Source organism: Dermacentor albipictus, chromosome 9 (assembly GCF_038994185.2).
Source record: "Dermacentor albipictus isolate Rhodes 1998 colony chromosome 9, USDA_Dalb.pri_finalv2, whole genome shotgun sequence".
In the NCBI taxonomy this organism is placed as follows: Eukaryota; Metazoa; Arthropoda; class Arachnida; order Ixodida; family Ixodidae; genus Dermacentor; species Dermacentor albipictus.
In genome coordinates this window covers 84,251,793-84,277,704 of record NC_091829.1, presented here as the reverse complement: position 1 = coordinate 84,277,704, position 25,912 = coordinate 84,251,793, and the positions used below count along the sequence as shown (strand labels likewise).

Genomic DNA, 25,912 nt, shown 5'->3' with positions numbered 1-25,912 from the left:
CCAGCTTTGACCCGTCAGACTAGAGGCGATGTCCAACACTATTTGTTGGTGTGTCCTGGAGTTGCTGCAGAGAGTAAATCTTTGGTTGAGGCACTCTAGCATCGAGATGCTCCATATACTAGGGTGAGCAACATGGTGTCCTGTATCCTGTTTTTGCCAGGACACTGGACATTCAGGAGGGTGGTGTCCTGACTCCTCCTGAAGTTCCTTTGTACAGCTAATCAGTGATTGGTAATGTTTAGCAGATTCAATTTCAGGGTGTTGTGTTGTGAGTGGTGTCGGCGTGACATTGTGCCCTGGATAACTCACAAGCTGGAGGCTTGTGTCGTGTTCCTCTTTTCTGTGCATGTAGTCGTGTTCACCCGTCTCTCGCTGCACTGATAAATGATGACGCACTGAACAACATAGCGTTATGTCTTTTTAAGCGTTTATGAAATGTGGCTCTTGGGCGGAGCAGTTGCTAACAAGTCTTACAGGACTAGGTCCTTTTTGTATCCTGGTAATTGCATGTGGGCTTTGGGTAAAGCTGTGTTTCTTCCTCGCAGTGGCATGCTGGCTGTTGCCTCGGATGACTTCTCCGTCTGCGTAGTGGATGTGGAGCTTCGCAGGGTGGTTCGAGCATTTGCCAGTTACTACAGCCAAATCACCGACATGGTAAGGCGTCTTACACCTGCTTTTCTGTGACCATTCTGCAGCAGTGGCAGAGAGGGAGAAAATTTTTCATGTGAGAAAAAGCAGATGGGGTTGGTTGGAGGAGCTATGTCTCCGGCCTGCTACGATACGTTTCCAAGCAGCAGATATCCAAGTGGCAGTGGCAGCTTCTTGCCATCAGCGTGGAGGTTGTGTACTTAGCATCATGTTTGTGTGGTTGTAGCAGGCACCATTTCTTTCTTTATCTGGTTGGGTCGGAAGATACCTAGCCTCCACACTACAGTCGGATATGAACCTGCTGTTCGAGCAGCCACTGCCATTGCCATCACGAGGTGGCAACAAAATGGCAATGACAATACACCAACGTGCCACTTTCCTTGCGAAAACTCATTCGAAAAATGACTTTGCATCCATTTTGCATGATAAGCTGGTGAAAATGGACATGGGGTCTATTGACAGTGACAAAGCTGTGACAATGGACATGAAGTGTAGATAAATTTCCACATGTTCAGGGTGAATTCTAAATGTTTCCTTTTTAACTCTTCTGAATTCAACAATCTGATACATGCAACTTTTCTTTCCATGCTATAAAAATAATCTGCGTATTAACTTCTAGGTTATGTGTCGGGATTCATTTGTTGCACATTTAGTTTATGTATTGGAGTGCATTAGAATTGGGTTAATACAGCATGTGCTGTATTTTGTTGCCTTTTGATGCTCGCACGCGGCCTTTCAGTTTTCAATTTTCCTGTTCGTGTAGATCAATATGTACCCAACTATGAAAAGCTAACTTGGAGCACTGCAGCCTCTGTCGAAAAAGAAACACTAGGTGGCATGAGCATCAGCTTGCATCGTTCCACATAAATAGGACTCTTGGCATTAGAAGACTCTGCATGGTGAAAAAATGATTCTGCCCCCATCTCTAGAGGATTCAAGCTGTGTGGATGCAACTGGAGTTTGACTATGCATGGCTAAGTCAGCTGCAATCATATGCAGTGGCTTGACAAAGGCTTTACATTGCTGCTTTGAAATGTGGCTTCTCACTTAAATGTTACTACATTTCGCTCAAGAATATGAAAGTGGCATGGCTGTGCAGAAACGCAAAAGCAAATGCGAAGAATGTACTAAAAGAGGAGTGAGAAATGAAAAGTCATCGCATCACGAAGCCACTTATCGTGGCAGCTCTGAAGTGCCCCGCCGCTTCTTTTCATCCCTTATGCTACATGATGTTTTGGTTCCTATAAAGGGCCTACAGTGTTGCTAGCTTTTTATTTTAATCTTTTCTTTTCTCTTTCCCTGTATTTTTCTCACATTTAGGCCTTCAGTCCTGATGCCCGCTGGTTAGTGACTTCATCCACAGACAAGCTGGTTCGAACTTGGGACTTGCCATCAGGCTGGTGAGTGCTTAGACTGGCTGTGACCAGCTGTTTGATTGTTCTGCAGTAGTTGCATACCTTTTGCTTCTTTCTGTAATCTTCTCGGTCATTGTTGACAATGCAGGCGTATCAGCTTCATGTCTTAGTATTGGAAGAAAGAATTCGCGAGCGCTGAAATGGGATTGTTCATATGGCATGATTCACTGTATAGCGCAGGAAAGAACAAGATGAAGGCAGAGGGGACGATGCACAGCACTGTGTTGAGCTTTTCTGTGCGTGTGCATGGATGTCGCTGCTCTTGCAGCCATCTGCAGGCCTTACCACCTGTATATTCTACTAAGTATGGCTTTTTTGGTGTTAAAGTTATACTGGCGCCCAACCACACCTCCTTTTTAGACAACTCCATGATTATGATGCAAAGCCTTCAATTATTCGAGAGTGTCACAAATAATTAGTTGCGGTGCCTCTCATTCAACATATTCAAAACGCGCACCAAGCGCAGCGAGGCTTCGGTCATGAAGTAGGCGACCGTTCGTGCAATGAGAACCAATAGCGGTAATCACACGCTGTATCTTTCTGCATATAACCCACACCCCCCATTACAACAACCTGGAAATTAAAATAAATAAATAAATAAATATGCGTGTATAACCTGCACAAGTAATAGCATACAACAAGGCTCACATCTTTGCAAAAGTAGTCTCCTTTCATGGATGCACGACTCATCCAAATGCACCGTAACAGTATATTTGGCCAACAGCTCTGCCCTGAGATGGCTCTGTCCAACGGCTCTGTCCATCTCAGTTCTAGTTTGCCAGCATCGCATGCACTATTCGTTAAATACTAAATGCAAAATGGAAACCCATAAAGAGGAGGTGAATGGATGACTATGAAGGTGGGGAGAAGGCAGCTTCGACGCGCAAGTGTGGAGATAGGGTGGTGTTCCTTGGGAGATTACGAAACTATGAATGGCGGAGAAGCTTACTTTAAGGTGTGGCTTCACGGCAATACATGCCACGCTGTCGTGAAGCCACATATCAAGGTGAAATTCGCATATATAATTCGCACCCCGACTTTACTGTTAAATTTTTGAAATTCTTGGTGCACGTCAGGCACACAAAAATAAGGCAATATCTAACAGAAAAAAATGAAGAGCACAACTGTCAGCCCAGTGCACCGGTTGAAGGCCATACAGTGACCATGTTACCGAAGGATGCCAAATTGGCCTTTCCGATTGTGTGCTTCTCTTGGAAATGAAGGGGACACGCTCTACCTTCTTGTCCTGTCAAGTGCTGAATGGACTTGGCTTCCAGCAACACAGGCTAGTGTGTGTGCACACGTGTCAATGGTGTATGGTGCCACAAGACCGCCACATCATGTTTTGGTGACATGACTAGCCGCCTGCTTCACATCCGAAGCAACACTGCGCTTAGCATGCATTTTGAACTAGTTGCATGAAACAGTAATGTCATTAATTAATTGTTGCGCTTTCGAAAAAAAGCACTTTTGAGCCAATAAATAAGTAAGAACGAAACACAGGTTTTGTGTCAGTACTCCTTTAAACCTTGGCAGTCAATCAGTTGTGAGAAAAATGGAGCGGAGAACAGTGTACTAATTGATATGAGGTACCTCTCCTGAGATGAATAAAAGTTGCCCTTGATTTTTCATCAAGATCTTTGTCCTGCAGCCTTGTGGACTGCTTTGAGGTGCCATCGCCTGTGACCAGCCTTGACCTGTCGCCAACGGGCGAATTTCTTGCCACGGCCCATGCCGACGACCTTGGTGTGTTCCTGTGGGCCAACGCCACACTCTACACCCATGTAACACTCCGGCCTCTGCCACCCGACTACATGCCCAGGCTAGCTGAGCTACCTGCCACGACTGTTGATGACGAAGGTAATATTTATTGCAAGTAGTATGTACCAGAGGGTTTTGCACACCTTGTGTGTGAGGCCCTGTCAGTCTGTTGCATTTTATGTTGGTCTTTGTCTCTACGACATGCTCCAGTCTACAACACTTACCCCCGTATGCAGAAATGCAACTTAAGTTGAAGCCCATGCTTGACTTGATCCGAGTGACGCCTATCGGGAACGCGCCGAAGGAAACGCAGTGAGCGTCTTTGGGCACGTTAACGCCAGGCGTCATCTAAATCAAGTCAAGCGTGTGCTTCGACTTAAGTTGCATTTCTGCATACGGGGTTAGTGTTTTGAGGGGCTGTAAAGCTATAGCTGGCCTTGATTTAACCCTTTATGGATGAGTGTTGCCTACTGGTAACACAGATGAAAAATATTTTTGTCTTGCTAAGATGCTAATCGGCGCACCGAACACCTCTTCATTGAGCTCATCCCGCACAGAAAACGAAAGGAAGGAATATTTATCCTCAATATCTACAATACTCCATCTCAACGCCATAGCCGATTTCTAACCCTCTTCAAAAAGGCCCTTAACACCGCAGGCAGCAGCCCCCTTATCATCGGAGGTGACTTCAATCTCCCGCACACAGGATGGGGTTACAGATACAGCTCTGCTGCAGGTCGTAACTTATGGCAAGACTCCCATGATCTCGGGCTTACACTCATTACTGACCCAGCCTTCCCCACTCGCCTCGGCACTTCTACTGAACGAGACACGACGCCAGACCTCACTTTCACCAAAAACGCAGACAATGCCCATTGGCGCAACACCCAACACGACCTCGGGAGTGATCACTCTATCATCGAAATTACTCTCCCATACCTACCAGCCGTTATGAGAAGAACAAGGGACTTTACTTGGACGGACTGGGATGCGTTCCGTAAACGCCGTATAACAGCAACGACGGACACTCCCATTACCGACATAAAATCATGGTCATGCGATCTACTGTCTGATACTAAATCGGCCACCCGCATTATCACAACAGACGCCCCGACTGAGCGCATGGACAGTAGACTCGCTCACCTTATCGAGGCCAAATCATCCATCCTCTCTAGATGGAAGGGACAACGGCTCAATAGAAGACTCAGACGGAAGGTCGCACTTCTCAACAAGGAAATTGAAGCTCACTGCCGCGTTCTAAATCAACAGCAATGGACAGAGCTCTGTCACTCTCTAGACGGGCAACTCCACCACCCCCGATCATGGAAAATCCTCAAACATTTGATTGATAGCACCACCACCCGCTCATATCAACAAGATCGCCTCACCAAGCTTTTATTCACAGAAAGCAAGACGCATGGCCAGGACCACGTTAAGAAGAGCTTATGTCAAAAGTACATCCCATCTGGGCCCACTCAACCTCACAGCCCATACACAGGGACCTGCAACCCTGCCCTTGATGAAGACTTCAGCGTGGCAGAGATTCATGCTGCCCTACATAAGCTGAACAGCCGTTCGGCGCCAGGCCCAGATGGTGTTACGAATAAAACACTAAGAAATCTAGATGACCCCTCGGTGCAACAACTCACCGAATACATCAACAACTGCTGGCGCCAGGGATCCATTCCCTCGACATGGAAAACGGCCAAAGTAATTCTCATCCCCAAACCCGGTAAGCCATCTAGCCTCGCCAATCTCCGGCCCATATCGCTAACTTCATGTGTAGGCAAGGTCATGGAGCACGCACTCCTAACCCGTGTAAACACTCACCTCGAAGACACATGCGCTTACCCCCACTCGATAATTGGCTTTAGACAGCATCTTTCCACCCAAGACGCTATGCTCCAACTTCAGCATCAAATCCTAGATGGCAAATCTCGTCACACGAAGGCGATCTTGGGCCTCGACCTCGAGCGCGCCTTCGATAATATAAGGCACTCCACCATCCTCGAGTGTATCTCCTTGCTCAACCTTGGAGAACGTACTTACAACTACGTAAGAGACTTTCTATCCAATCGGAAGGCCTTCCTGTCGGTCGGAGACATCCGATCGGAGGAACTCTCCCTCGGCAGCACGGGCACACCGCAAGGCTCTGTCATTTCCCCAATACTGTTTAATCTGGTTATGCTTGGATTAGCACAGGAACTACAAAAACTCGACGGCATTGAACACACCATATACGCCGACGACATTACAATCTGGGCTGCAAAGGGCAGTGACGGCCAAATCGAAACTGCCCTACAAGACGCCATTGACATCGTAGAAAATTATCTTGAAGGCACGGGACTCCGCTGTTCCCCTGAAAAGTCGGAGCTTCTCCTATATCGCCCCACACTCCGTGGACGCCCCCCGCGGGGCTCCACGACTAAACGCCAATACGAGGAAATCGAACTCCACTTGAGGGATGGCAGACCCATACCCGTGGTCCCTTGCATCCGCGTTCTTGGTATGACCATAGAAGCCAACGGAGCTAACTCTACGGCTATCTCAAAGATCCTTCGACAGACCGCCAATACATCCAGACTGCTGAAACGAGTGACCAACCGGCGAGCGGGTATGAAGGAAGAAAGCCTCATCCGCCTTGTCCAATCCTTTATCGTCTGTCACATTACTTACGTTGCGCCCTTTCTCAACTGGTACAAAGCTGAAAAGACTAAACTGGACATCATCATTAGAGGAGCCTATAAGCAGGCCTTAGGACTACCCAACCACACCAGCACGGAACTTCTATTACAATTAGGTATCTATAACACGCTAGACGAGTTAATCGAGGCCCAACGTCGATCTCAACTAGAGCGGCTTACTCTCACGGAAACGGGCCGTAGCATTCTAAACAAGCTTAATATCACCTACCACCGTCAACATGGAGACAAACACCCAATACCACGCGACATTCGGCAATGGATACACGCCGACCCTATTCCGAAAAACATGCACCCAGACTACAACAAAGAACGTAGGAAGGCACGAGCTACTTCCCTCATCAAAGCTTACGCCAACACCGCGGGCGTCACCTTCGTCGACGCAGCTGAATACCAAGATGGACGGCGCTTTGCGGCGGTTACCACAGTAGGCGGCTTGCTCCGACATGCTGCCAGCATCATTACCAAAAATACCGAGACGGCCGAGGAAGTGGCCATCGCTCTGGCCACTCTTGACCCAGCCTGTCACACTATACTGAGTGATTCTCGCACAGCAGTCAACAACTACATCAAAGGTCGTATTTCTCATCAATCACTCCGTATCTTACGACAAGCCCCGCACTCGCCTGAAAATCAAATCACACTCGTCTGGATCCCAGCACACGCCGGCGTTGTCCACCCGCACCTCACCAACCTCAACGAGGTTACACACTCCGTAGCACGAGGACTAGTCAACCGTGCAGGAGACGGTGCAGGTGCACCCGCAGGACGCGACCGCCTTACAAGGTACAACGACCTTGTAAAGTCATTTTACCTTGCAAGAAGAACCTTCCCCACCCCTCACCGCAAGTTAAACAGGGCACAGGCAACCACCTTTCGCCTGTTACAGACGAATACATACCCCTCCCTCACACGCTATCACACTATATACCCCGACATCTACCCGAGCCAGACGTGCAAGGTCTGTCAAACTGAATCGGCAACACTCCCTCACATGCTATGGGAGTGCAAACATCAATACCCAGACCTTAATCCCGTGACCCTCTCGTCGAGATGGCACGCCGCCCTGCGCAGCTCCCATCTCGACGACCAACTCTGGGCGACCCAGCAGGCCTACGAAGCGGCGAAGAGGCAAGACCTCGACGTCCCATCGTGGGAGGCCTAGGCCCAGCCGACTGAACTGCTGGTGCTCGTTAAAGTTTACTCTCTCTCTTGCTAAGTTTGGGTTTTGAGTACAAATTTTCTGGTTAAACGTCTTCGGCCAACAATGGATGACCGGCGGAAAATGTCCTTTGTTGGATTAAAGCAGGAACAGAGAATGAGGTAGAAGCCTGGTTATGCGACTCACTTTATCTTGAAAGTGCGGCCATGTATCACGCAGGTAATGTAGAGGGAATGCATTGTACACCTCTGTTTCACATCTGATGAAAACTGTCTATACTAGAGAGAGAGAGAGAGACAAAAGAAAGGGGAAAGGCAGGGAGGTTAACCTGATGGATAGATCCGGTTTGCTACTCTACGCTGGGGAGAGAGGGGAGGGAGAGGTAAAGTGATAGCAAAGGAAAGATAAAGAAAGGAGCATAGACATACAATCACAGTCAAATACTGTCACCGTTTACCGTCACCGCACAGCACAGTATAGCACTTGCAGCACTATAAACAATCTGTTCAGGTTACAGCCGCTGGTCCAATTCGGTTGGCCTTAAAACTGTCTGTACTAGTTCCACACCAGACCATAGGTGGTGCTTCCTGTATTTGCCCACCTATAGCTGAAAACTATTCCAAAAAATCTTTCTTTTCTTTTCATTGAATACCCTTATTCTTTATGTATTTCGTACATATACACGAGATATAAACATTTCTTTCTGGTACTTTTATGTCTTCTTAAAGTGTTAATAATGAAGTATAGCGTCAGCAGAGTATGTGCCAACACCTCATTCTAGTGCTTATTAATAAACAAGGAGCTGCCAAAGACACAAGATGCGCATAATTTCCATTTGTATGGCTTGTGTACCATTATGCGAATGGGATGTTCTTGTTGACGCCACTGGTCGGCAAGGGTACTGAGCCAACAGTTCTGTCGCTGGACTGATATTTGACTTGGTACCTGACATTGCTTTAAAGTGGGTCTCTCTCTCTCTCTCTCTCTCTCTCTCTCTCTCTCTCTCTCTCTCCTTTTTTAACCGCTGATTTGGATCGCAGGTGGCGAGCCTGTCATGGACAATGATGAATTGATGGACATGGGTGCATACGAATCTCCTGACCAGATTGCGCCTGACATGGTCACCCTGTCCAAGTTGCCATACTCGCGTTGGCAGAACCTGCTCAACATTGAAGTTGTCAAGGTGAGGCATAATAGGTCTATGCTGCAACTTGATGAAGCTTTGTCTGAACAGAGTCCCCTTTCTTTAACAACAAGGTTGATTTTAACCCCATATCTTGTAACACTCTAGCTATCTTATTTTCCAATTTTCTTCTAACATTTTGAGCCAAGTGGTTGATCTCAGCGTTAAGAACTGCACAGCAGTATTAGACCAGCAGATGAAGGGCATAAATAATGGAAAATGAAATGTAATGTTATAAAATACGGTCCTAAATAATCCCTTTTTATGTGTATGCAAAAGCTTTTTACATGTTGCGCTTGAAGGGGCCTTGAAACACTTTTCTAACTAATCATGAATGGCATCACTATTGAATTATGTCACATCACAAATCTCTTGCCGCAAACATTTTTGAAATCCTTCAAGCACAAGCAAAGTTAGACCTAGTTATTGGACCAATCAGCGGCTTTCTCTTTCCTATCATTTACACGAGCACTCTGGAAGCTACATAGGGGTTGTCCTGTTCTTGTGTGTCTATCTTCAGTCCCGTCTTGGAATTGCGCTTTCCAGTATTCATTTATACATAGGGGAGACGGCAAGGGGGTGCAAGGAAGCAATGCCCCCACTGGCCCCACCCAAAAGTTTGAACGTGAGACAGTTCCTGGTGGTAACTCGTGGCAGCTGCGGTGTCTGCGCTACGCTTTTCATATCAGAGGCCGTGTGCAGTATACACAGCAACCTGCAACTGCCATGTTTAGACCGGCAATGCAAAGATGAAATTACTTTTCTGTCTCTTTAAGGTCGCAGACATATATGCTGTGTTTTATGTTCATTTGACTAAAGTGAGCAGTAATTGTAATACTGAGGATGCTCTCACAATCACAAAATCAGCCAATATCTGTGGGTGGGTCCAGCTGCTTGCGATGACGCTGCATGATGACATTGCAGAAGCGAGAGAAAGCGATTTTTCGCTGACTTTGACACGAGATTGTACATTCCCTGCTGTATAGAGTGCATTAATATTTGTCTGACATGTTCACCGGAGCCTTGTTGACAGATCGTCAGTTTTTTCTCGCTTTGCTCAAAAAGTGTTTCAGGGCCCCTTTAACTGGCGAGTTGCGTTAGTCCACACCGCGTAGTCTGCTCAGCCACTGCCGAATTCGTGGTATATGACATGCATGCACAAAGGTCCTAACATGTCGTCTATTGCTGTAACGTATCATGCCTGAAATAAAAACAAAACTCTCTAATACTCCCATTAACTCGACAGTTAGGTCTGGAACTATACAGTATGTGGTGCCTCCTAAATTTTTTTTTTTCACCTATTCTACGATGCTCGTACTATATGGTTACAACACGCGCATGGTAATGGCAACAATTGTTACCATTATCAAAGCTAAGTGAAACACCCTTCATCCTGGTCCGGGTTCGAGTCCCGGACCAGGACGAATTTTTCTTCAACTATGAGGCTTTTCTTTCGAGGAACCCGTATGGGTTTCCTTTGTAGCAGTTGCTACAAACAGGTGGATGTCTGATTTTCCCTTTATTCTTTACTTCTCTCCACCTTGCGGGTTTCCGCAGAACTACTACATGAAACACCCTTGTACTTTTTGTTGCTGATTTCAAAGACGAATGTCAAAAGACTGGTGTTAGGACTCCAGCCAAGAGCATATACCTTAAGCACTGACTGGCTTCAGCCCTGCAATTACAATTTGTGTGCGAAGTTTAATAACTGATAGCTGATTACTGCATCTAAGTAAAGATAAATTTAATGTCACACTTTTGTTACATCTGCAACTGCTGTGTATCTTGGCCAGCGATAGTTATCATCTCTCCTCGAATCCCCAATTTTTAACAAGTGGAGACAGTTGCTGCTAGAACACGTGGCATTGACTACATAATTTCGTGTTGCTGTCTGACTTTATCATTCTGATAGCACTGGTCATTGAAGGAAGTACAAGCCTAACATTCAGTTGTTATTTCTGAAAAGGGACGCAAAATAGAAATATGGGTTGAAGTGTGTTAGTAAATCACCCTTCTACAATAGAAAAGAAGCAATAGAAAAATGCCCCTCTTACCATGAGAGGTAAGCCATAAAAGATGCAAAAAACGAAAGACAGGTGGCAACATTGCCTTCAAGTTCCTGCACCAGCTTGCTCTGATGCCATGGATTATGATGGCACCTGATTGGGCCTAGTTAGTTTGTTATCAGTAAACATTGACTACATTGGGTTACAAGGAGGCTAAGACTGAACTTAGCAAGTTCCATGAACATTGTAGAGCCAAAATGGCCCAAATACAATAAAAATACTTCGATATTCGTGGCATCACATTGATGTACTGGCGCTAAAGTTTCAGTGCGAAATTCAAAAAAGGAAGAAAGGAAACTGAACCTCATTTTCTTTTCCAATAAACAGCTGCAAATTTGGCTAAAATAGAGTTTTGAATTAGCCATTTATCAGTATAAAGTGAGTAAGTGCTCCTCTTTAACGTCTGTTTAAGAGCGTACAAGAAAAGGGCTTGCCTTCTTCTCCTTCACCTTAGGCATTTGAAAAGGTATTTTTGAACTTACACAAGTCTCAATGCAATTAAAGTTGCACTGGTAGTATCGTGGGGGTTGTACTGCAGGGCCACTAATGAGCAGTTAACCATTCAGTTAGTACCCATCATTCTTGTTTACAATGATCTGAAAAACCGATTAATACTGGCTCAAAAACTGTCTTCAAGTGTGTTTGCTTGCTGATCTTGATGGCAATTGTTTTCATCGTGTCCCGTGCACCCTCAACCGAGCAGCAAAGGAACAAGCCTAAGGAGCCAGCGAGCGCCCCCAAGGCAGCACCATTCTTCCTGCCTACAACAATCGGCCTGGACCCTCAGTTTGTCAAGCTTGATGACAAGGAGAATGTGGTATGCAGGCCTGTTTACTGCTTCTCATTTTAAGTGCCTGCGTGCACCATGGCTCCTTCTAGGGGCGTGCAAATAGTAATTTTCGAGGCCAAATCGAATATGAATCAGATAGCACCAAAATTGAATGAGATAGAACACTGAATACCTTTAGAATAAAAACAGCTGTATTTACCTATAATATAAGACAATGTTCACGTTCTAGTAGTATCACAATGTTAGGATGTTTCTGTCATTACTTTGCATGTTATGGAGTGTTGTATATTAAGAATGCAAATGTGGTAGCAAGAAAAAATAAGCAGCTTGTTTGCATACATGGAGCTCTTTGAAGTGTGCTAATTATCGCAGTTTAGCCAGGAAACTGGCTTCCTGAGTAACATAGCATTCTCTGCTGCATAACTCCTCATCCTTTACATCTGCATTATGGCTGCAGGGATGAAATTTATCCCACTTTTTCCTCCAACTTCAGGTTTGATAGCACACTGTTGATGATTCTGAAATAATTGAAAGCTATCTTTAAAAAATATTCATTTATGTAGTTAGTAACTATTCAGTTTAAATACTGAATCGAATAGTGCAGTATTCAATTCATTTTTCAAAAATTTCATATGTCCGCATGCCCCTACTCTTTTTATTTCTCGCTGTGTATTTGCATATGTGCATGCATGCATGTGTTGCACATATGTGTGTGGGCATCACAAAGCATTGAGCATACTTCAACACTTATTTGAAGGCACTGGAATAAGCGTTGTGTCATAGTGAGTGTCTCATTTGTGCGTCTGCATGAAACATACTTGCGTACCCCTGACATCCACAGGAATTGTTTGAACCGTAGCATTTCACTGGAGACCTCCATCCTTGCGTCATTACGTTCTGAGTTAGCTTTTGTGAGCATTTAAATTACTTTCTTTAGTTTCTTAGATTTAGTTTCATTAGTCAAAACGGGTAGCCAGTGCCACCATACAAGAACGAAGACTTCTCTGTTTATTTATACCTAAATAAATAAAAATTATGGTGTTTTATATGCCAAAACCACGACCTGATTATGAGGCACACTGTAGTGAGAATTCCAGAAATTTTGACCAGCTGGGGTTCTTGAACGTGCACCTAAATCTAAGTACACGGGTGCTTTTGCATTTCGCCCCCACCAAAATGCGGCCGCCGTGGCCGGGATTCGATCCTGTGACCTTGTGCTTAGCAGCCCAACACCATAGCCACTAAGCTCTTAATAAATAAGACGCCAAGTTCAGTAACACTGTCACGATGTAAACAAAGAAAATTAATTATGGGGTTTTATGTGCCAAAACCACTAGCTGATTGTCCAGCACGTCGTTGTGGGGTTCTTTAACATGCACCTAAATCAAAGCACACGAGTGTTTTTGCATAACGCTCCCATCAAAATGCAGCTACCATGGGGGTAAAGGAAGACTGAAAGCAAGCATTGACTCAATTTGGAATGTTAGGCTACCCTTGTAGACACCTTGTAACTTTTCAAGTGCATACATTGCGAGCAGAGGGAGGCAGAGCAAGGAACAAGACAGGATGGTGTGGTGGACGGTCTCATTCCTTGCTCTTTCTCCATCTGTTCATGTTGCAAGTACTTCAGGGTTCTCCCAACGGTGGCCAGCAGGGAAAATGCCGCCCAGCACACCAGTTGACCAGTCAAACTTTCTTATTCCTTTTTTCTATCTGTCTCTCCCTCCCATGATCCTTGGGTGTATTTTTTTTATCACGTGGGGAAATGTTAGCAAGAAATGTGACATAAAAGTTGAGAAAATCACACTTTTCTAGTGTGCTGTTGAGAAAAATTTTGTTGGAAATTGGGTGTCGGGAGGTGCCATCGCACTGCGGACCCGCCGTAGTTGCTCAACAGCTAGGCAGGGGCGTAGCCAGGGGGGGGGGCTTATGGGGCTTCAGCCCCCCCCGAAATTTTTTCGCGCTGTCATGTGCCGCCGAGCAAAACAACTCCCGGCGCCAGAAATCATGCTCGATTTTGTCTAGAATGTTCTTAATTCACGCTCGAATAGACATTTTAGCGCGAACATTGCTAAATCGGGCTGGATTTCGGGACAACGCCCATGCATAGGGAGTCACATATCGTAACGCAAGGAGCCCCACCGGGCACAAAAGAAAGACGAGCGGGGTCGTCTCGGCATCTCACGGAGGCTGCGGAATCTACAGAGCGCTTGGATTTCAATTCTGAAACGTTGTGGGTGTAAAGTTCTCATAACATTTTGATGCGAAAGGTCCATTGACATTTTCAAAGTCGTGCTTTAGATTTTCGATTCCGGAGCTTTTTGGGTTTAATGCTGTTGTAAACATTTGACGCCAAAGGTGCATCGACTTTTTTAAAGTCGTACATCGTGCCATACAACGAGACAAGCCAAATCAACATACTATCAGACAAATTGACAAAGCACGCAGCGAGGTCCGATGAGACAAAGCGTTCTGGGGGTTCATTTGTGCCATCAGGTCACAGAAAAGAATATAAACATTTTTTTTTTCACCTGCGCCAAAGCATCCATGTCAAGACACTAAAGCCACCATTGTAACGAAGTTCTGATTTATTTTTCTACCTAGACTTTTATTCGCGAGGATATATTGAGCCTCTTTCTCCTTTCTTTCTCATTCATTTTTTTTTTTTGTTCTCGCAACCCGCGGGCTGCCGATCCAGCCAGGGTGCTTGCGTTTTTCTCGTGCTGCATCGACAATCGCGCTGCGCACGTGGATGCGCGTTCGTTTTTCTCTTGCCGACTGCATTTTCACCTGGCAGAGTTTTGGACGCTTTCTGGCTAGCAGACGAGAAAAAGAAACAATGCATAGTCACTCGCCGCCAGCACTGCGGGACTCGATGGATTGCAACGCGTTCGTTTGAGCGCTACCTCTCCGGAAAATTTTGTCTCGCCGGTGTAGGATACTGAGCAGTACGAGTATGGTTTTCTGTGGACCAAGCGTCACACGTTTTCTTCGATATTCCTTCGGTAGCCACACTAGGTGCCCAAAGTAGGCATTCGATTGTAGCCAACATGCTTTCCTTTGCGTTATTATATTTCGCCGCCCCCCGCCCACAAAAAAAAAAAAGAATACATTATTGCGGCGCAGCGAATTTTGGCATGGTGAAAGTTCGATTTTGTTACTTCTTTTGCGGAAAGTAATGGGCGACGGGACGCTTCAGTTGCCGGATGCTATTTTATTATTGCGATAGCAGCTCTATGAAGACTCCAGGCGCATTCCTGTCGTTGCCCTCATGTTCCGTATAAATAAAGGCCAAGGGCGATAACATCGTGACCGCGCGCCACATGCTCTATGTGCGAGTGAAAGCGTGCGGGGGGGGGGAGGGGAAGTGGTGAGCCGACGATGGTGGCCGAGTCTTGTGTGCGCAAGGGAGAAAAGCGGGGAGGAAGCGCGCCGCCTTCCGTCGCACGCGATACATTTTGGGAGTGGAGGAAGGGGGAGGTGCTGTGATCTGTGAATCAGTGGTTGCGCAACCTGCTTATTTGCCTTGTTTGACGCATTATATATAGTGACTTTTTCTTAGGTACGTAGATTTATTGGTGACTTATGCGTATATTTAAATATATTGTTGCGAGGTTTTGTGCATATGCGCAGTGAACATTGTTTCCAGTGACAATGTTTTGCCCTGTATCAAGCTGTATCTTCACATTTGTGTATTCCATTGTATCTTCGCATTTCTAATGTACCAAGCGAGTCAAATGAAAGTGAGACAACCCGCCCGGCGCAATAATGGTTCGGTTCATTATTTTCGAGGCATGCGCGTAGCACATACGCATCTCATTTACAAGTGACATGCAGAGGTGAGGTTAAACTTTCTTTAATGCTCTCATACACGGGGTTTAACATCGTTGCGTGACATTATGGACACTTCAAAAGTTGAACAGCTCGGTGTCGTGAGTTTTTTGACAAATGAAGATGTTTCCCAAAAAGAAATTATTCGCCGTATGGCTGCCGTATGCGTTGAACATTGCGTTTCATTGGTCACTAAGAAGCGTTGTAGCAAACTGTTCAGAGAAGCACATGAAAGTTACAAAGACGATCCATGGCCGGGCCAAAGCCATCATGCAATCACCCCCAACACAATTGAAAAGGCCGTGGTTGCTCAGTGGCTATGGTGTTCGGCTGCTGAGCGCGCGGTCGCGGGATCGAATCCCCGCCACGGCGGCTGCATTTCGATGGAGGCGCGATGCGGAAACACCCGTGTACTTAGATTTAAGTGCACGTCAAAGAACCCCAGATGAGGGTGACGACTTTTTGTCTGCAATTGTGACCGGGGATGACTCATGGTGCCGCTACTACTAGCCTGAAACACTACGGCAAATCTTACAGTGGAAACATTTGAATTCACCGCTCCCAAGGAAAACAAAGGCCGTCAGTTATGCCAGAAAAGCGTCTTCTTTTTAGATCGTTAGGGACCACTATTGATTGAATTTTCTAAACCTGGAGAGACTCTAAATCGTTTCAGATATTGTGAAAGATCGGATCGGCTGCGTGTCGCAATTAAGAGCAAACGACGTGGAAAATTGAGCATTGGGGACATCTTGCTTCACAACATTGCCCGTTCCCACGTCGCTGCTGTGGTTAATACAAAACTGGCAAAGTTCAAGTGGGAAATGCTGCAACATCCCTCATGCAGCCCAAACCTATTGCCTTGCGTCTTCCACATTCGTTAAAATTTGAAGAAACTGCTCAAGGGAACCAGATTCGTGTCGAAAGATGACGTGTAATCATTTACAGATTTTTGAGGCAGCAACCCAAGGAGTTTTATGAGACGGGAATTACGCGACTCATTTGTAGAACAAGTGTCTAAATACTCATGGTGACTACTTTTAAATAAAGTACCCCGTTTGTCATATATTCAAATTGGCTCACTTTCATTTGACTCGCCCTCGTATATGTTGCAGAACTCCTGCTTTTTATATGTGCTCTCTGTTGCGACTATAATTTCGCAGTAATTACTCGCAATGAACAACCGGTGACAGCTGCCCCTGCGCAATACATTCTAACAAAGGAGAGCGTCATTGAGATTTTCCCCTGGTCGTTGCATATGTACAAAAAGGTAAACAAGGTTGTTGAATGACAGACGTACATATATATATATATGTATGTATGTATGTATGTATGTATTGATCCCTCGACTAATTTTATAAGGAGCAGGCCGAGCTGCAAAGTGAGCCCCCCCCCGAACGAAATTTCTGGCTACGCCACTGCAGCTAGGGTATTGGGCTTCTAAGCATGAGGTCGTGGGATTGAATCCCGGCCACGGCGGCCGCATTTCGATGGGGGCTAGGTGTACAGAGCTGTGACTAGGTGTACAGATAGAAAGTTTGTTTGGTTCCCGAATATAATAAAAGAAGAATAATGTGCACGCCCAATTTTAGGGCGAAAAAGAAATGGAAAAACTTTTATTTTATGCAGGTTCCTGCAGTGTATCAGCCATAGTTGCTTACTGCCAGCCACGTTTGTGTGAATTTCACCCATTCACACTTCAGATTAACGAGCACATCTCCCAGGAATTAATTAGATTGCTTCATTCATTTTCCAGGCACCATCAAAAATCACCTCGTTCGAGCACTTTCAGCTCACTGCATTTGCAAAGTTGCTGAACTCTTGTGCCGAGTCCAACAGCTGTGAGTGTTCTTGTGACCATTTGTATTCTTACCGTGCAACCTGGTTGCCTGTTAAGTAAGCTCTGACTGAGCCTGTTGAATGCGGAATTGACTGTTAACAAAGCATGTGGGCTACGGGAACTTTTACAACATTGACAACTTCAAGAATTTGTAACTTTGATAGCTTTTGCAGCAAAGTCTCACGACACTTTCATTAAGATACTGTATTTTTATTAATATAAGCTGTCGGCATAGTTTTGTGCATATAAGCATCTGCATGCAGAGCTAGAAACTGTAAACCTTCAGAAGCAACCTTGTAATGAAGTCGAGTGTTCAACGGAATACTATGTGGTCAAATAAGATTATTGCTATAATTGAAGCAGGCCACCGGCCATGGTAAAAAAATAATAATAATAATAAATTTATAGATTGAACCATAACTTTTTTTTTTTTTACTGTGGGCAGTTACGTGGCTTAATAAACATTGCCGGAATGAATTTGTGAAGTGAATTTGCATTATTTGCTTTACCAGTCAGTTTAGAGTTGTTTTAAGTAACCGGAAATGTAATTAAGGCGTATCTGCCTGTTGGAGCTATGCAATGCTCGGCTAAGCACGCCTTCAGAAAACCTTTTGGCTGAATTGTGACCTCTTTGTGCCTCATCCTTTCGTCAAAAAGATGTCGCCTTTTGTGCATTGCAGATGGCCCTGTATTTCAGTGGCTCAAGGAACTAGGGCCGTCCAGCGTTGACTTTGAAATCCGAGGTCTCTTGCCTGAAGCCGGCGGTTCCTCAGAGGCTCTGCTAAACTTTCTCAAAGCAATGGGCAGTGGCTTGAAGACACGCCGTGACTTTGAGCTTATTCAGTCCTACCTCGGCCTTTTCCTAAAGGTGTGTGTGTGTCTATATATCTGCACTGTATTTGAACCTCACAATTCATCACATGGGTCAATGAGCTTATGTGATAGCCATCTTGTTGGCCACATTTAAGTAAAAGTAAAAAAAAAACATCTTGACATGTACTAGATATTCTAGTAAGTTATGTCCCCTAACAGTGGGCGGCCCTGCACCTCCTGCCTTGAGTTGGTCACTTTGCGCAAGCAGGATTGGACATTTTAATAGGGTTAACTAATACAAACCCTGTCTTATCAACAAGGGAATGTTTGCCTAGTGTTTATTGTATTTGTTGACAGCCACATTGCGAGGCACTTGCTTCCACCACCAATTGCGATGTGACAGAGGATTCACACTGTCCAGAAACACATTTGATACTTCATGCAGCTTAGCGGGGGCCTCAGCAGAAGTTTATCAGAGTTGCGCAAATATAACACAACCATGAAAGAAAATCATTCATAGTTCATAAAATCACAACAATGAGAAGCTATATAGTACTATGGTTACAACGGGAACAGAACTTTAATGTGTGGTTCTAGTAACTGTAAGCTAGATTACTGTGGAGAGCGGTAGTGCGAAGCAAAAGAACAACTGGATGACGAGACAAACAAAGCGCTTGTCCTGGTTTGTCTCGTCATCCAGCTTTGTGCTATCGCTTTCCCTAGTAATCGTAAAATACCGACTTATCCAAGTCGCTACCCTTTCATGTAAGCTTCAAGTGGAATGTTTTGTGGGCCTTGATTCGTGATCTTCCAAGGACCGTGCACACCTTTTACTCATTGTACAAATCGTCTGTTGTGGAGTGCCATTTCTAAGAGAGCCATGGTTACTGCCCTGAGGAGCCAGAATGGTCGTGCATCATGATAAGTGAAATGGGCTGTTCGACCGCTACACAGTGTCCATGTTCAATTTCCATGTTGGTTGTCTATGTTGTAATGTTCACCACACGAATAGTAGTGAGCTTTGGATTAGCCGTAATTTTACGTGCATCGCTATCAGGACTAGGTGATGTACCTAGTGTTCAGTAGTGCACAGGTTTGACATGTAAATTTCTGCACATGATTTGAGCTCGGTGACAGGTTGGTCAAAAACAGCATGGTTTTGTCTGTGTCCTGTGAATCATTAGTTAGTTAAATAGCTTTTGATGTTACGCTTATTAGGATGCCACACGGACACCAGCAATGCAAATGTTATGCTTTTATAAACAGCCCTCGTTGAACTCTGGCGTCTTTGTTTCACCTTGGCAGGTTCACGCCGACGTGATGGCTTCAGAAGACGCATTCCAGGAGGAGCTCATATCGATTGCAGACACACAGCACGACTCTTGGAAAGACCTTGAATCAGCATTCAACCAGTCACTCTGCATTGTTAATTACCTAAGGAGTGCCATCCTGTGACAAACCTGAGCAGCAAAGTTGCTAGTGTAAATACATTTTCATCGCACCATCACCACTGTGGTAGTCACTCTGTTGAAAGCCTACTTTAAGTCTCATTTGGTCATTATTTTCCCAGTGTTCTTTCTGGAAGCAATAAAAAGAAGTAAGAAACTGTGCCTTCTGGTGCAGTTATGATGTAGGAACAGAGTCCTGTTTTCCTCCTTATAAATACAGTAATCCCCTTTATCATTGTGCAGTTATCACTTAGCTGTAACCACACCCATAAATCTGACAACCTTGTGCTACAATGAGGCAATGCTGGTTTTTGGTTGCCATTGTGAGGGATACTCTTGGGCAGGTTCTCATAGGTGGCCACCTGCTCCACCACGCACTTGTATGTGTTGTGCTGTTTCTTTGGCATTCCTTAACTGAAATTCAACATGCTGACCTACAGCTGCATGGATACTATGCAAGAAGTGCGTCAACACAAACACTCCAAGCCATATAGTACATGATAAGAGCACAACATTCAGAATGGAATTCACTGCGCTGTGAACTAGCTACTGCATGGCTGTGCTGACCATACACTTGTATTTCATACTAATTGTAACAGGTCAGTGCAGCAACTTGCCTCAGAAGGAGTGTACATACACAATACATAGTCTGAAGGAATCAATGTACACAGCACACGCTTGGTTAGTACATTCATTTTGCATGCTTATGAGCAACAGTGCTGCCGTATGACCTGCAGCACTCGTCTAATGCCGTTTAGGCAGCGGTAGTCGCAGTTCTTGAACTTAAGCTAAGCAGCAGTTATGATTCCAGGCAAAGGTAGCTGCGACAATCTACCGCAGTTTCTAGCCAGATACTACTAGCACTTGTGAGGCAACATTATGGCCTCACTAGATTACTGCATGGGATTGATACACAAGTGCAAAACAAGATCCAGCTCGGATCACTTATAACTAGGGATGTGAGAATATTCGAAAATGTTAAATATTATCGATTATATACTTGATATTCGTATTCTATTTTAAAACGAGGTACATATTTGCAAATTTTTTAATATTCTGTTGGATACGAATGCTCGAGGGAAATCGAACATATATTGCTGGCTATGCGGGAGCAGACACCGTTCTCGGCATTTGTTTCTCTCTAATGTAGGAATGCGCGCCTGATTCTGTGCCAAGTTTTGTAATAATTTCGTGGTGCTAACGAAATTTCGCCTGGAAGGTGCGCATTTTTGTGCCGAGTTTTGTAGTAATTTCGTGCTGCTGGCAAAATTTTGCCTGTTAGTGCGCTCGGCCACTAGGCGTGTAATCTCTGTGGGGAAGGAGACCCTCTTATTACAAGGGGGCACAGGTTAGCGGACTGCAGGAGTGCACCTAAAAGCGCAAAGGAACAGGATGGGGACGACTGCGCAAAAGAATACAACTGCACTAAGAATGCTATTTACTGGGAGCGTAGGTCCAATGGGTCGATCCTCTGTAGCGATGCCCATCCCTGCGGCCTCGCTATGCAAATGTGCCGCCAGCTCCCCGCCGCATGGCCACGTCACGGCTCCATGCAGCGTATTGCATGCCTGTTACATTTCAGTATACAGCGGCTGCCGATGCGCTATCGCAATTACGCGCCGTAGCGAAATATGGGACATGTAGTGCAGAGATCTCGCAGGCTATGGTACATTCCACGATGGGCATTACCATGATGCCCGTGCATCGCGGTGTATGCTAAATGGCGCTATCCTGAACGAGTAAAGATGCATTACAGGTGTTTACTTGGAGTTATTATCGAAGCATTTTCTTTAATGCAATCGAAGGTGCCCTTTCCTTTGTTTCTGTCGTATAATACAGTACACCTCGTATTATATTGGTGGTTGGGTAACTCGCGTTGTGGCGTTACATTCTTGCAAATGGGGTGCCTTGACAACTAGTGAGTCAGTCAGGTGTCTCGCACTTAAGGTAAGCAACAGAAGTGGGTTGCACAAGCTCTGCTGCAGTCTATGCATGTTTACATGCGGCATAAAACATAGGAAAAATAAAAAACAGTGTTCTTGCAGTTATTTCCTAAGCAATGGTCATAACAAATTTCATGCTATGGTACAGCACCACTTCGTGTTGGTTGGGTGTGAGCGTAGCTCTTGCCTTGCTAATTTGTTACATTTGCAGCGCCACCCCCTACAATGAGCTTATTGCCTGACAGGAACTACAATGTGTGATGGCTGGCACAGCGTCAAATCCCTCTGAGTTAATGGGCATTTGAAGTTGTATAATAAGGCACAGGTAATTGCGATGTCCCAGCACGTAAAATAGCCATAGTGTAATAAATGCATGCGTATATCATTGTTCGGTTCGTATTCGAAAAAAAAATTATATTCACACACCCCTATTGTCGTTTGCGGTACATAACCGACTTTAACGCAGCCTTTTCCGACTCCCGTTTGCCCTCCCATAGAACTCCACCTGCGGTTTCTGCGGGAAAATCAGTTGCCGCAGCTGATTGCTTTAGAAATGATTAACTCCACTTTCACAAGCACTGCCGTCAGTTCAACCGGTGCGTGTGATTGCATTTGTCGAATCCTTATGTCATCGTCTAGGGGTATTAACATGTGAAGGGCGAACTTAGCACGACTGCATGCCGCCCGGCACCCCCGCTGGCTAGAGGCCTAACCAGCGCGCCTCGTCTGCAGGCGGCGATCAAAGTTGCGGTTTGGTGCCAAACACTGCTGAGTCAGTGAAGCGGCACAGTGCTGTACAGCCTGTGTGATGCATTTCCAAGTGCTCCCGACGCACCTAGAAGGTGGAGGAAATAATAACCACTAATTTCATCTGACTGCAGCATGGGGTTGCCAGCTTTAGGCAAGTACCATATGCCTTTGCATATCTCTAGCTCAAGTGTAGCATGAGCAGCTAGTACGGTGCAATGGTACGGCGTCCGAAATCTCAGTCGCCGTGGAGTTGGTTGCAATGCCGTGGGGAATGCGAACAATAGAGCGAGCGACTTACTTTTTCCCCTATGTCATACTTTTTTTTTTCATTGTTTCATGCAAAGTAACAAAGAACCTTTCAGTGTTCATCAATTTAAACAAATGCAAACATCATGGTCGCATGCTTCGATTCTAGGATAATTAATTAATTATGGGGTTTTGCGTGCCAAAACCACTTTCTGATTATGAGGCATGCCGTAGTGGAGGACTCCGGAAATTTCGACCACCTGGGGTTCTTTAACGTGCACCTAAATCTAAGCACACGGGTGTTTTCGCATTTCGGCCCCATCGAAATGCGGCCGCCGTGGCCGGGATTCGATCCCGCGACCTCGTGCTCAGCAGCCCAACACCATAGCCACTGAGCAACCACGGCGGGCGATTCTAGGATACACGCAGCTGCTCATGCTATACCTTTTGCACATGTACAGCCTTTTGAATAATGCTTGGATGCGTGCGGTACCGCTTATAGTGCGGTAATTACCACTCTTGCGACTTGCGTTATAAGTGGTCTATGCTGTAACACAGCACGCTGCATACCGCACTTCCTCACTTCACTTTTTTTTTCATGTAGTTTGCTTTGATGTAATTCAAAATGCCAAAAGGCTTGTTGGAAGTTTTAGCTCCCATCAAGACCTTTCTATAACAAAGTCATATCCGGCACGAAAATACCACTGTTCGTTTTAAGCATATATTCACTACACACTGATATTGCCATCTTATATTTAGTTCATTATATCCAATATTTAATTATATCGAGGTTTTAACAGTAAACAACATGTTTGTCATGCCGTGGCAAGCATGCAAAGATCTTCAACCCATCCCGTTGTGGCTTCGCATTCGCAGGGCCATGTTATGTGGCAAACACGATGCGTATCTATGTAAACCTGTACCCAAGTGTGCATGACCTTTCAGCAGTTTCTACACACATCTTGCACCTTGAGCACACTACCTTTTACAATGATGGCAGGAAGCCACTGTTGCCTTACATGCCCATGACGTTGTCAGAGTAATGAAAGAGGTCTATCATGAACAAATAAAAATAGAAGAAACTTTCCATTGTGTAGAACAGTGCCTGAGAATTGTGAAATTTTGAGACATCCCACTCGCCACAATCAGGCCAGAAAATGTTCATGTCCAGGCCAAGCCAAGTGCCACCAAATGAAGCACAGCCTCACATGGCTTACCACTAGACAATGCACCGTACTAGCTGCTCATGCTACACTTGAGCTAGAGATATGCAAAGGCATATGGTGGAATTGGTAGGGGACTTGCCTAAAGCTGGCAACCCCATGCTGCAGTCAGATGAAATTGGTTTCTGGGTGCCATATTGTGAATGGTACACACGGACAAGCTCTATAGTTTGATCACCTGTTCCAATGAATGCTTGTTTGTTTTGAGCTGTGTCTAGCAGTCTTAACATTGAAATTCAACACACCTAGCTACTGCTGTGTAGCCACTGTGTAAGCAGCTAGTCGACATACTCAATTTCAGCTGAGGGTACATGATATCTACATAAAATTCAACATGGCATTCAATGCTTCGAATATGCACCCATATTTCACATGAACATTTGAGGGGCCCTGAAACACTTTTTGAACATAGTAGGGAAACATGGCAGATCTGTTAATGAGGCTCCTGTGAACATGTAAGCCACACATTATTGCAATGCATGCAGCAGGGAATGTACAATATTGTATCAAAAGCAGTGTCATCACATGCAGCTGCACTCACAACAGCCACTGGCCGATTTTGTGATTGTGAGTTCATTCTCAGTAATGCAATTAATGCTAATTTGAGTTGCATAAATGAAAAATACGTATGTCTGCAATCTGAAAATGACAAAAACCATTTCATCTTTGCAATGCCGATTGAAGCACGACAGCTGCGCATTGCTGCATCTGCTGCACATGGCCTCCTTGATGAAAAGCGTAGCGTACATACTGCGGCTGGCCACAGGGTGCCTCCACAAGCCGTCTTGCATTCAACATTGCGGCAGGGCTAGCGGGGCATTTCTCCCTTTTGCCTGCTTGCCCTCTCCCCTGTGTGGCTTCCAGCACACTAGCAGAAATGAAAGGAGAGCAAACCACCTGATTGGTTAGACAACTACATCTAACTTCGCTCGTGCTTAAAGGATTCGAAAACTTTTCTTGGCAGGAGACTCGTGAGGCTATTTAATTTAATAGTGATGTCATTATGTGATTAATTAGAAAAGTGTTTCAAGGTTCTGTTAATAGAATATGTTACTGGGCTAGTTGGTTCATTCTTGGTATGGAATGATAAGCACCAGCTTTAGACAAGACAGTGAGACAAGACGAAGGACAGGCCCGAGGACAGACAGTGCCTATCAATTGTCTCTCTCGTTTAAGGTTTGCAGTTATTATGCCGTGCAATAACTAACATTTATGGCTAGTCATTCGTCTTTCTCGCTCATGAGCTGTCAGTTGCCCAAAGTCTGCAGATGATGGTCACGTTTCTAGAGTCAAGGATGAGATGCCTGCCAGCAGCAGCTGTGGCAAGCTGGCCTGATAGTATGGCCCACTACTCTAGTGTTTGCAAGGCCATACTTCAGCTCTGTGGGATTGGTAGAGCTGCACATAAGATATTAGAGCATGACGTGCTTCTTGGTTTGCCTTCCTCTTTTTTGTGTTTATAGTTTGCTCCCATGGAACTCTGAATAATGTTGGTTTTGACAAAGAAATAGCTCCTGCAGTCACGGCCTCTCCCTCACCACTTTCGCTTACCATCGCACAGCTTTGTTTGACGGGGCTGTTCATTGTGGAACACATGCAAGGATACATTCATTGTATTAAGCTGTCCTGTTGTCAAGATGAAGTTCGAAATGCCACAAACTGAATAGCATGCTGCCTTTGAACAGTCATTTTCTGGGACAGTGAACAGCTCGGAAAAAAAAAAGCTATAGTAGTAGCCCATTGCCATCCAAGCCGTCATTGTACCTCAGTGCCATGAACACTAACACCCATAAATGTTCCTACATTTGGCTTCTGCAACTACTATCATATTGGTTGTTGATAAAGTAAACTTACGTATCAGGGCAGAGAAACAGATTGGTGGTTCCAAGGTTTGGCCAGTGGCCTCTGATATTTTCTTTTTTTCAGCCAATCTTTAACCAGTGTAGGTAACTCAGCGTAGTGTAGTATACAAGACGAACATGTTCACTTAAACAATGTGATCACAAGGGCCTTTTTGTGATCACCATTACTACAATACTGAACAGTAAAGACAGCTCTTACTGGTACTAATAATGATAGGTTAAAAGAAACATA

General features: G+C 45.1%; 1 protein-coding gene across 1 annotated transcript in view; it reads left to right on the top strand.

Annotated features, from left to right (window-relative positions):
- Nucleotides 1-19,841, top strand: part of LOC135919853 (WD repeat-containing protein 36) — a 48,888-nt gene extending 29,047 nt beyond the window's left edge. The window contains exons 13-20 of the mRNA XM_065453816.2: nt 546-654; nt 1,969-2,048; nt 3,715-3,923; nt 8,729-8,871; nt 11,641-11,754; nt 17,312-17,396; nt 18,076-18,263; nt 19,514-19,841. Of these exons, the coding sequence (XP_065309888.1) occupies nt 546-654; nt 1,969-2,048; nt 3,715-3,923; nt 8,729-8,871; nt 11,641-11,754; nt 17,312-17,396; nt 18,076-18,263; nt 19,514-19,663 (1,078 nt within the window). The 3' untranslated portion in view covers nt 19,664-19,841. The remainder of the gene's footprint in view (nt 1-545; nt 655-1,968; nt 2,049-3,714; nt 3,924-8,728; nt 8,872-11,640; nt 11,755-17,311; nt 17,397-18,075; nt 18,264-19,513) is intronic.
- Nucleotides 19,842-25,912: the final 6,071 nt, after the last annotated feature.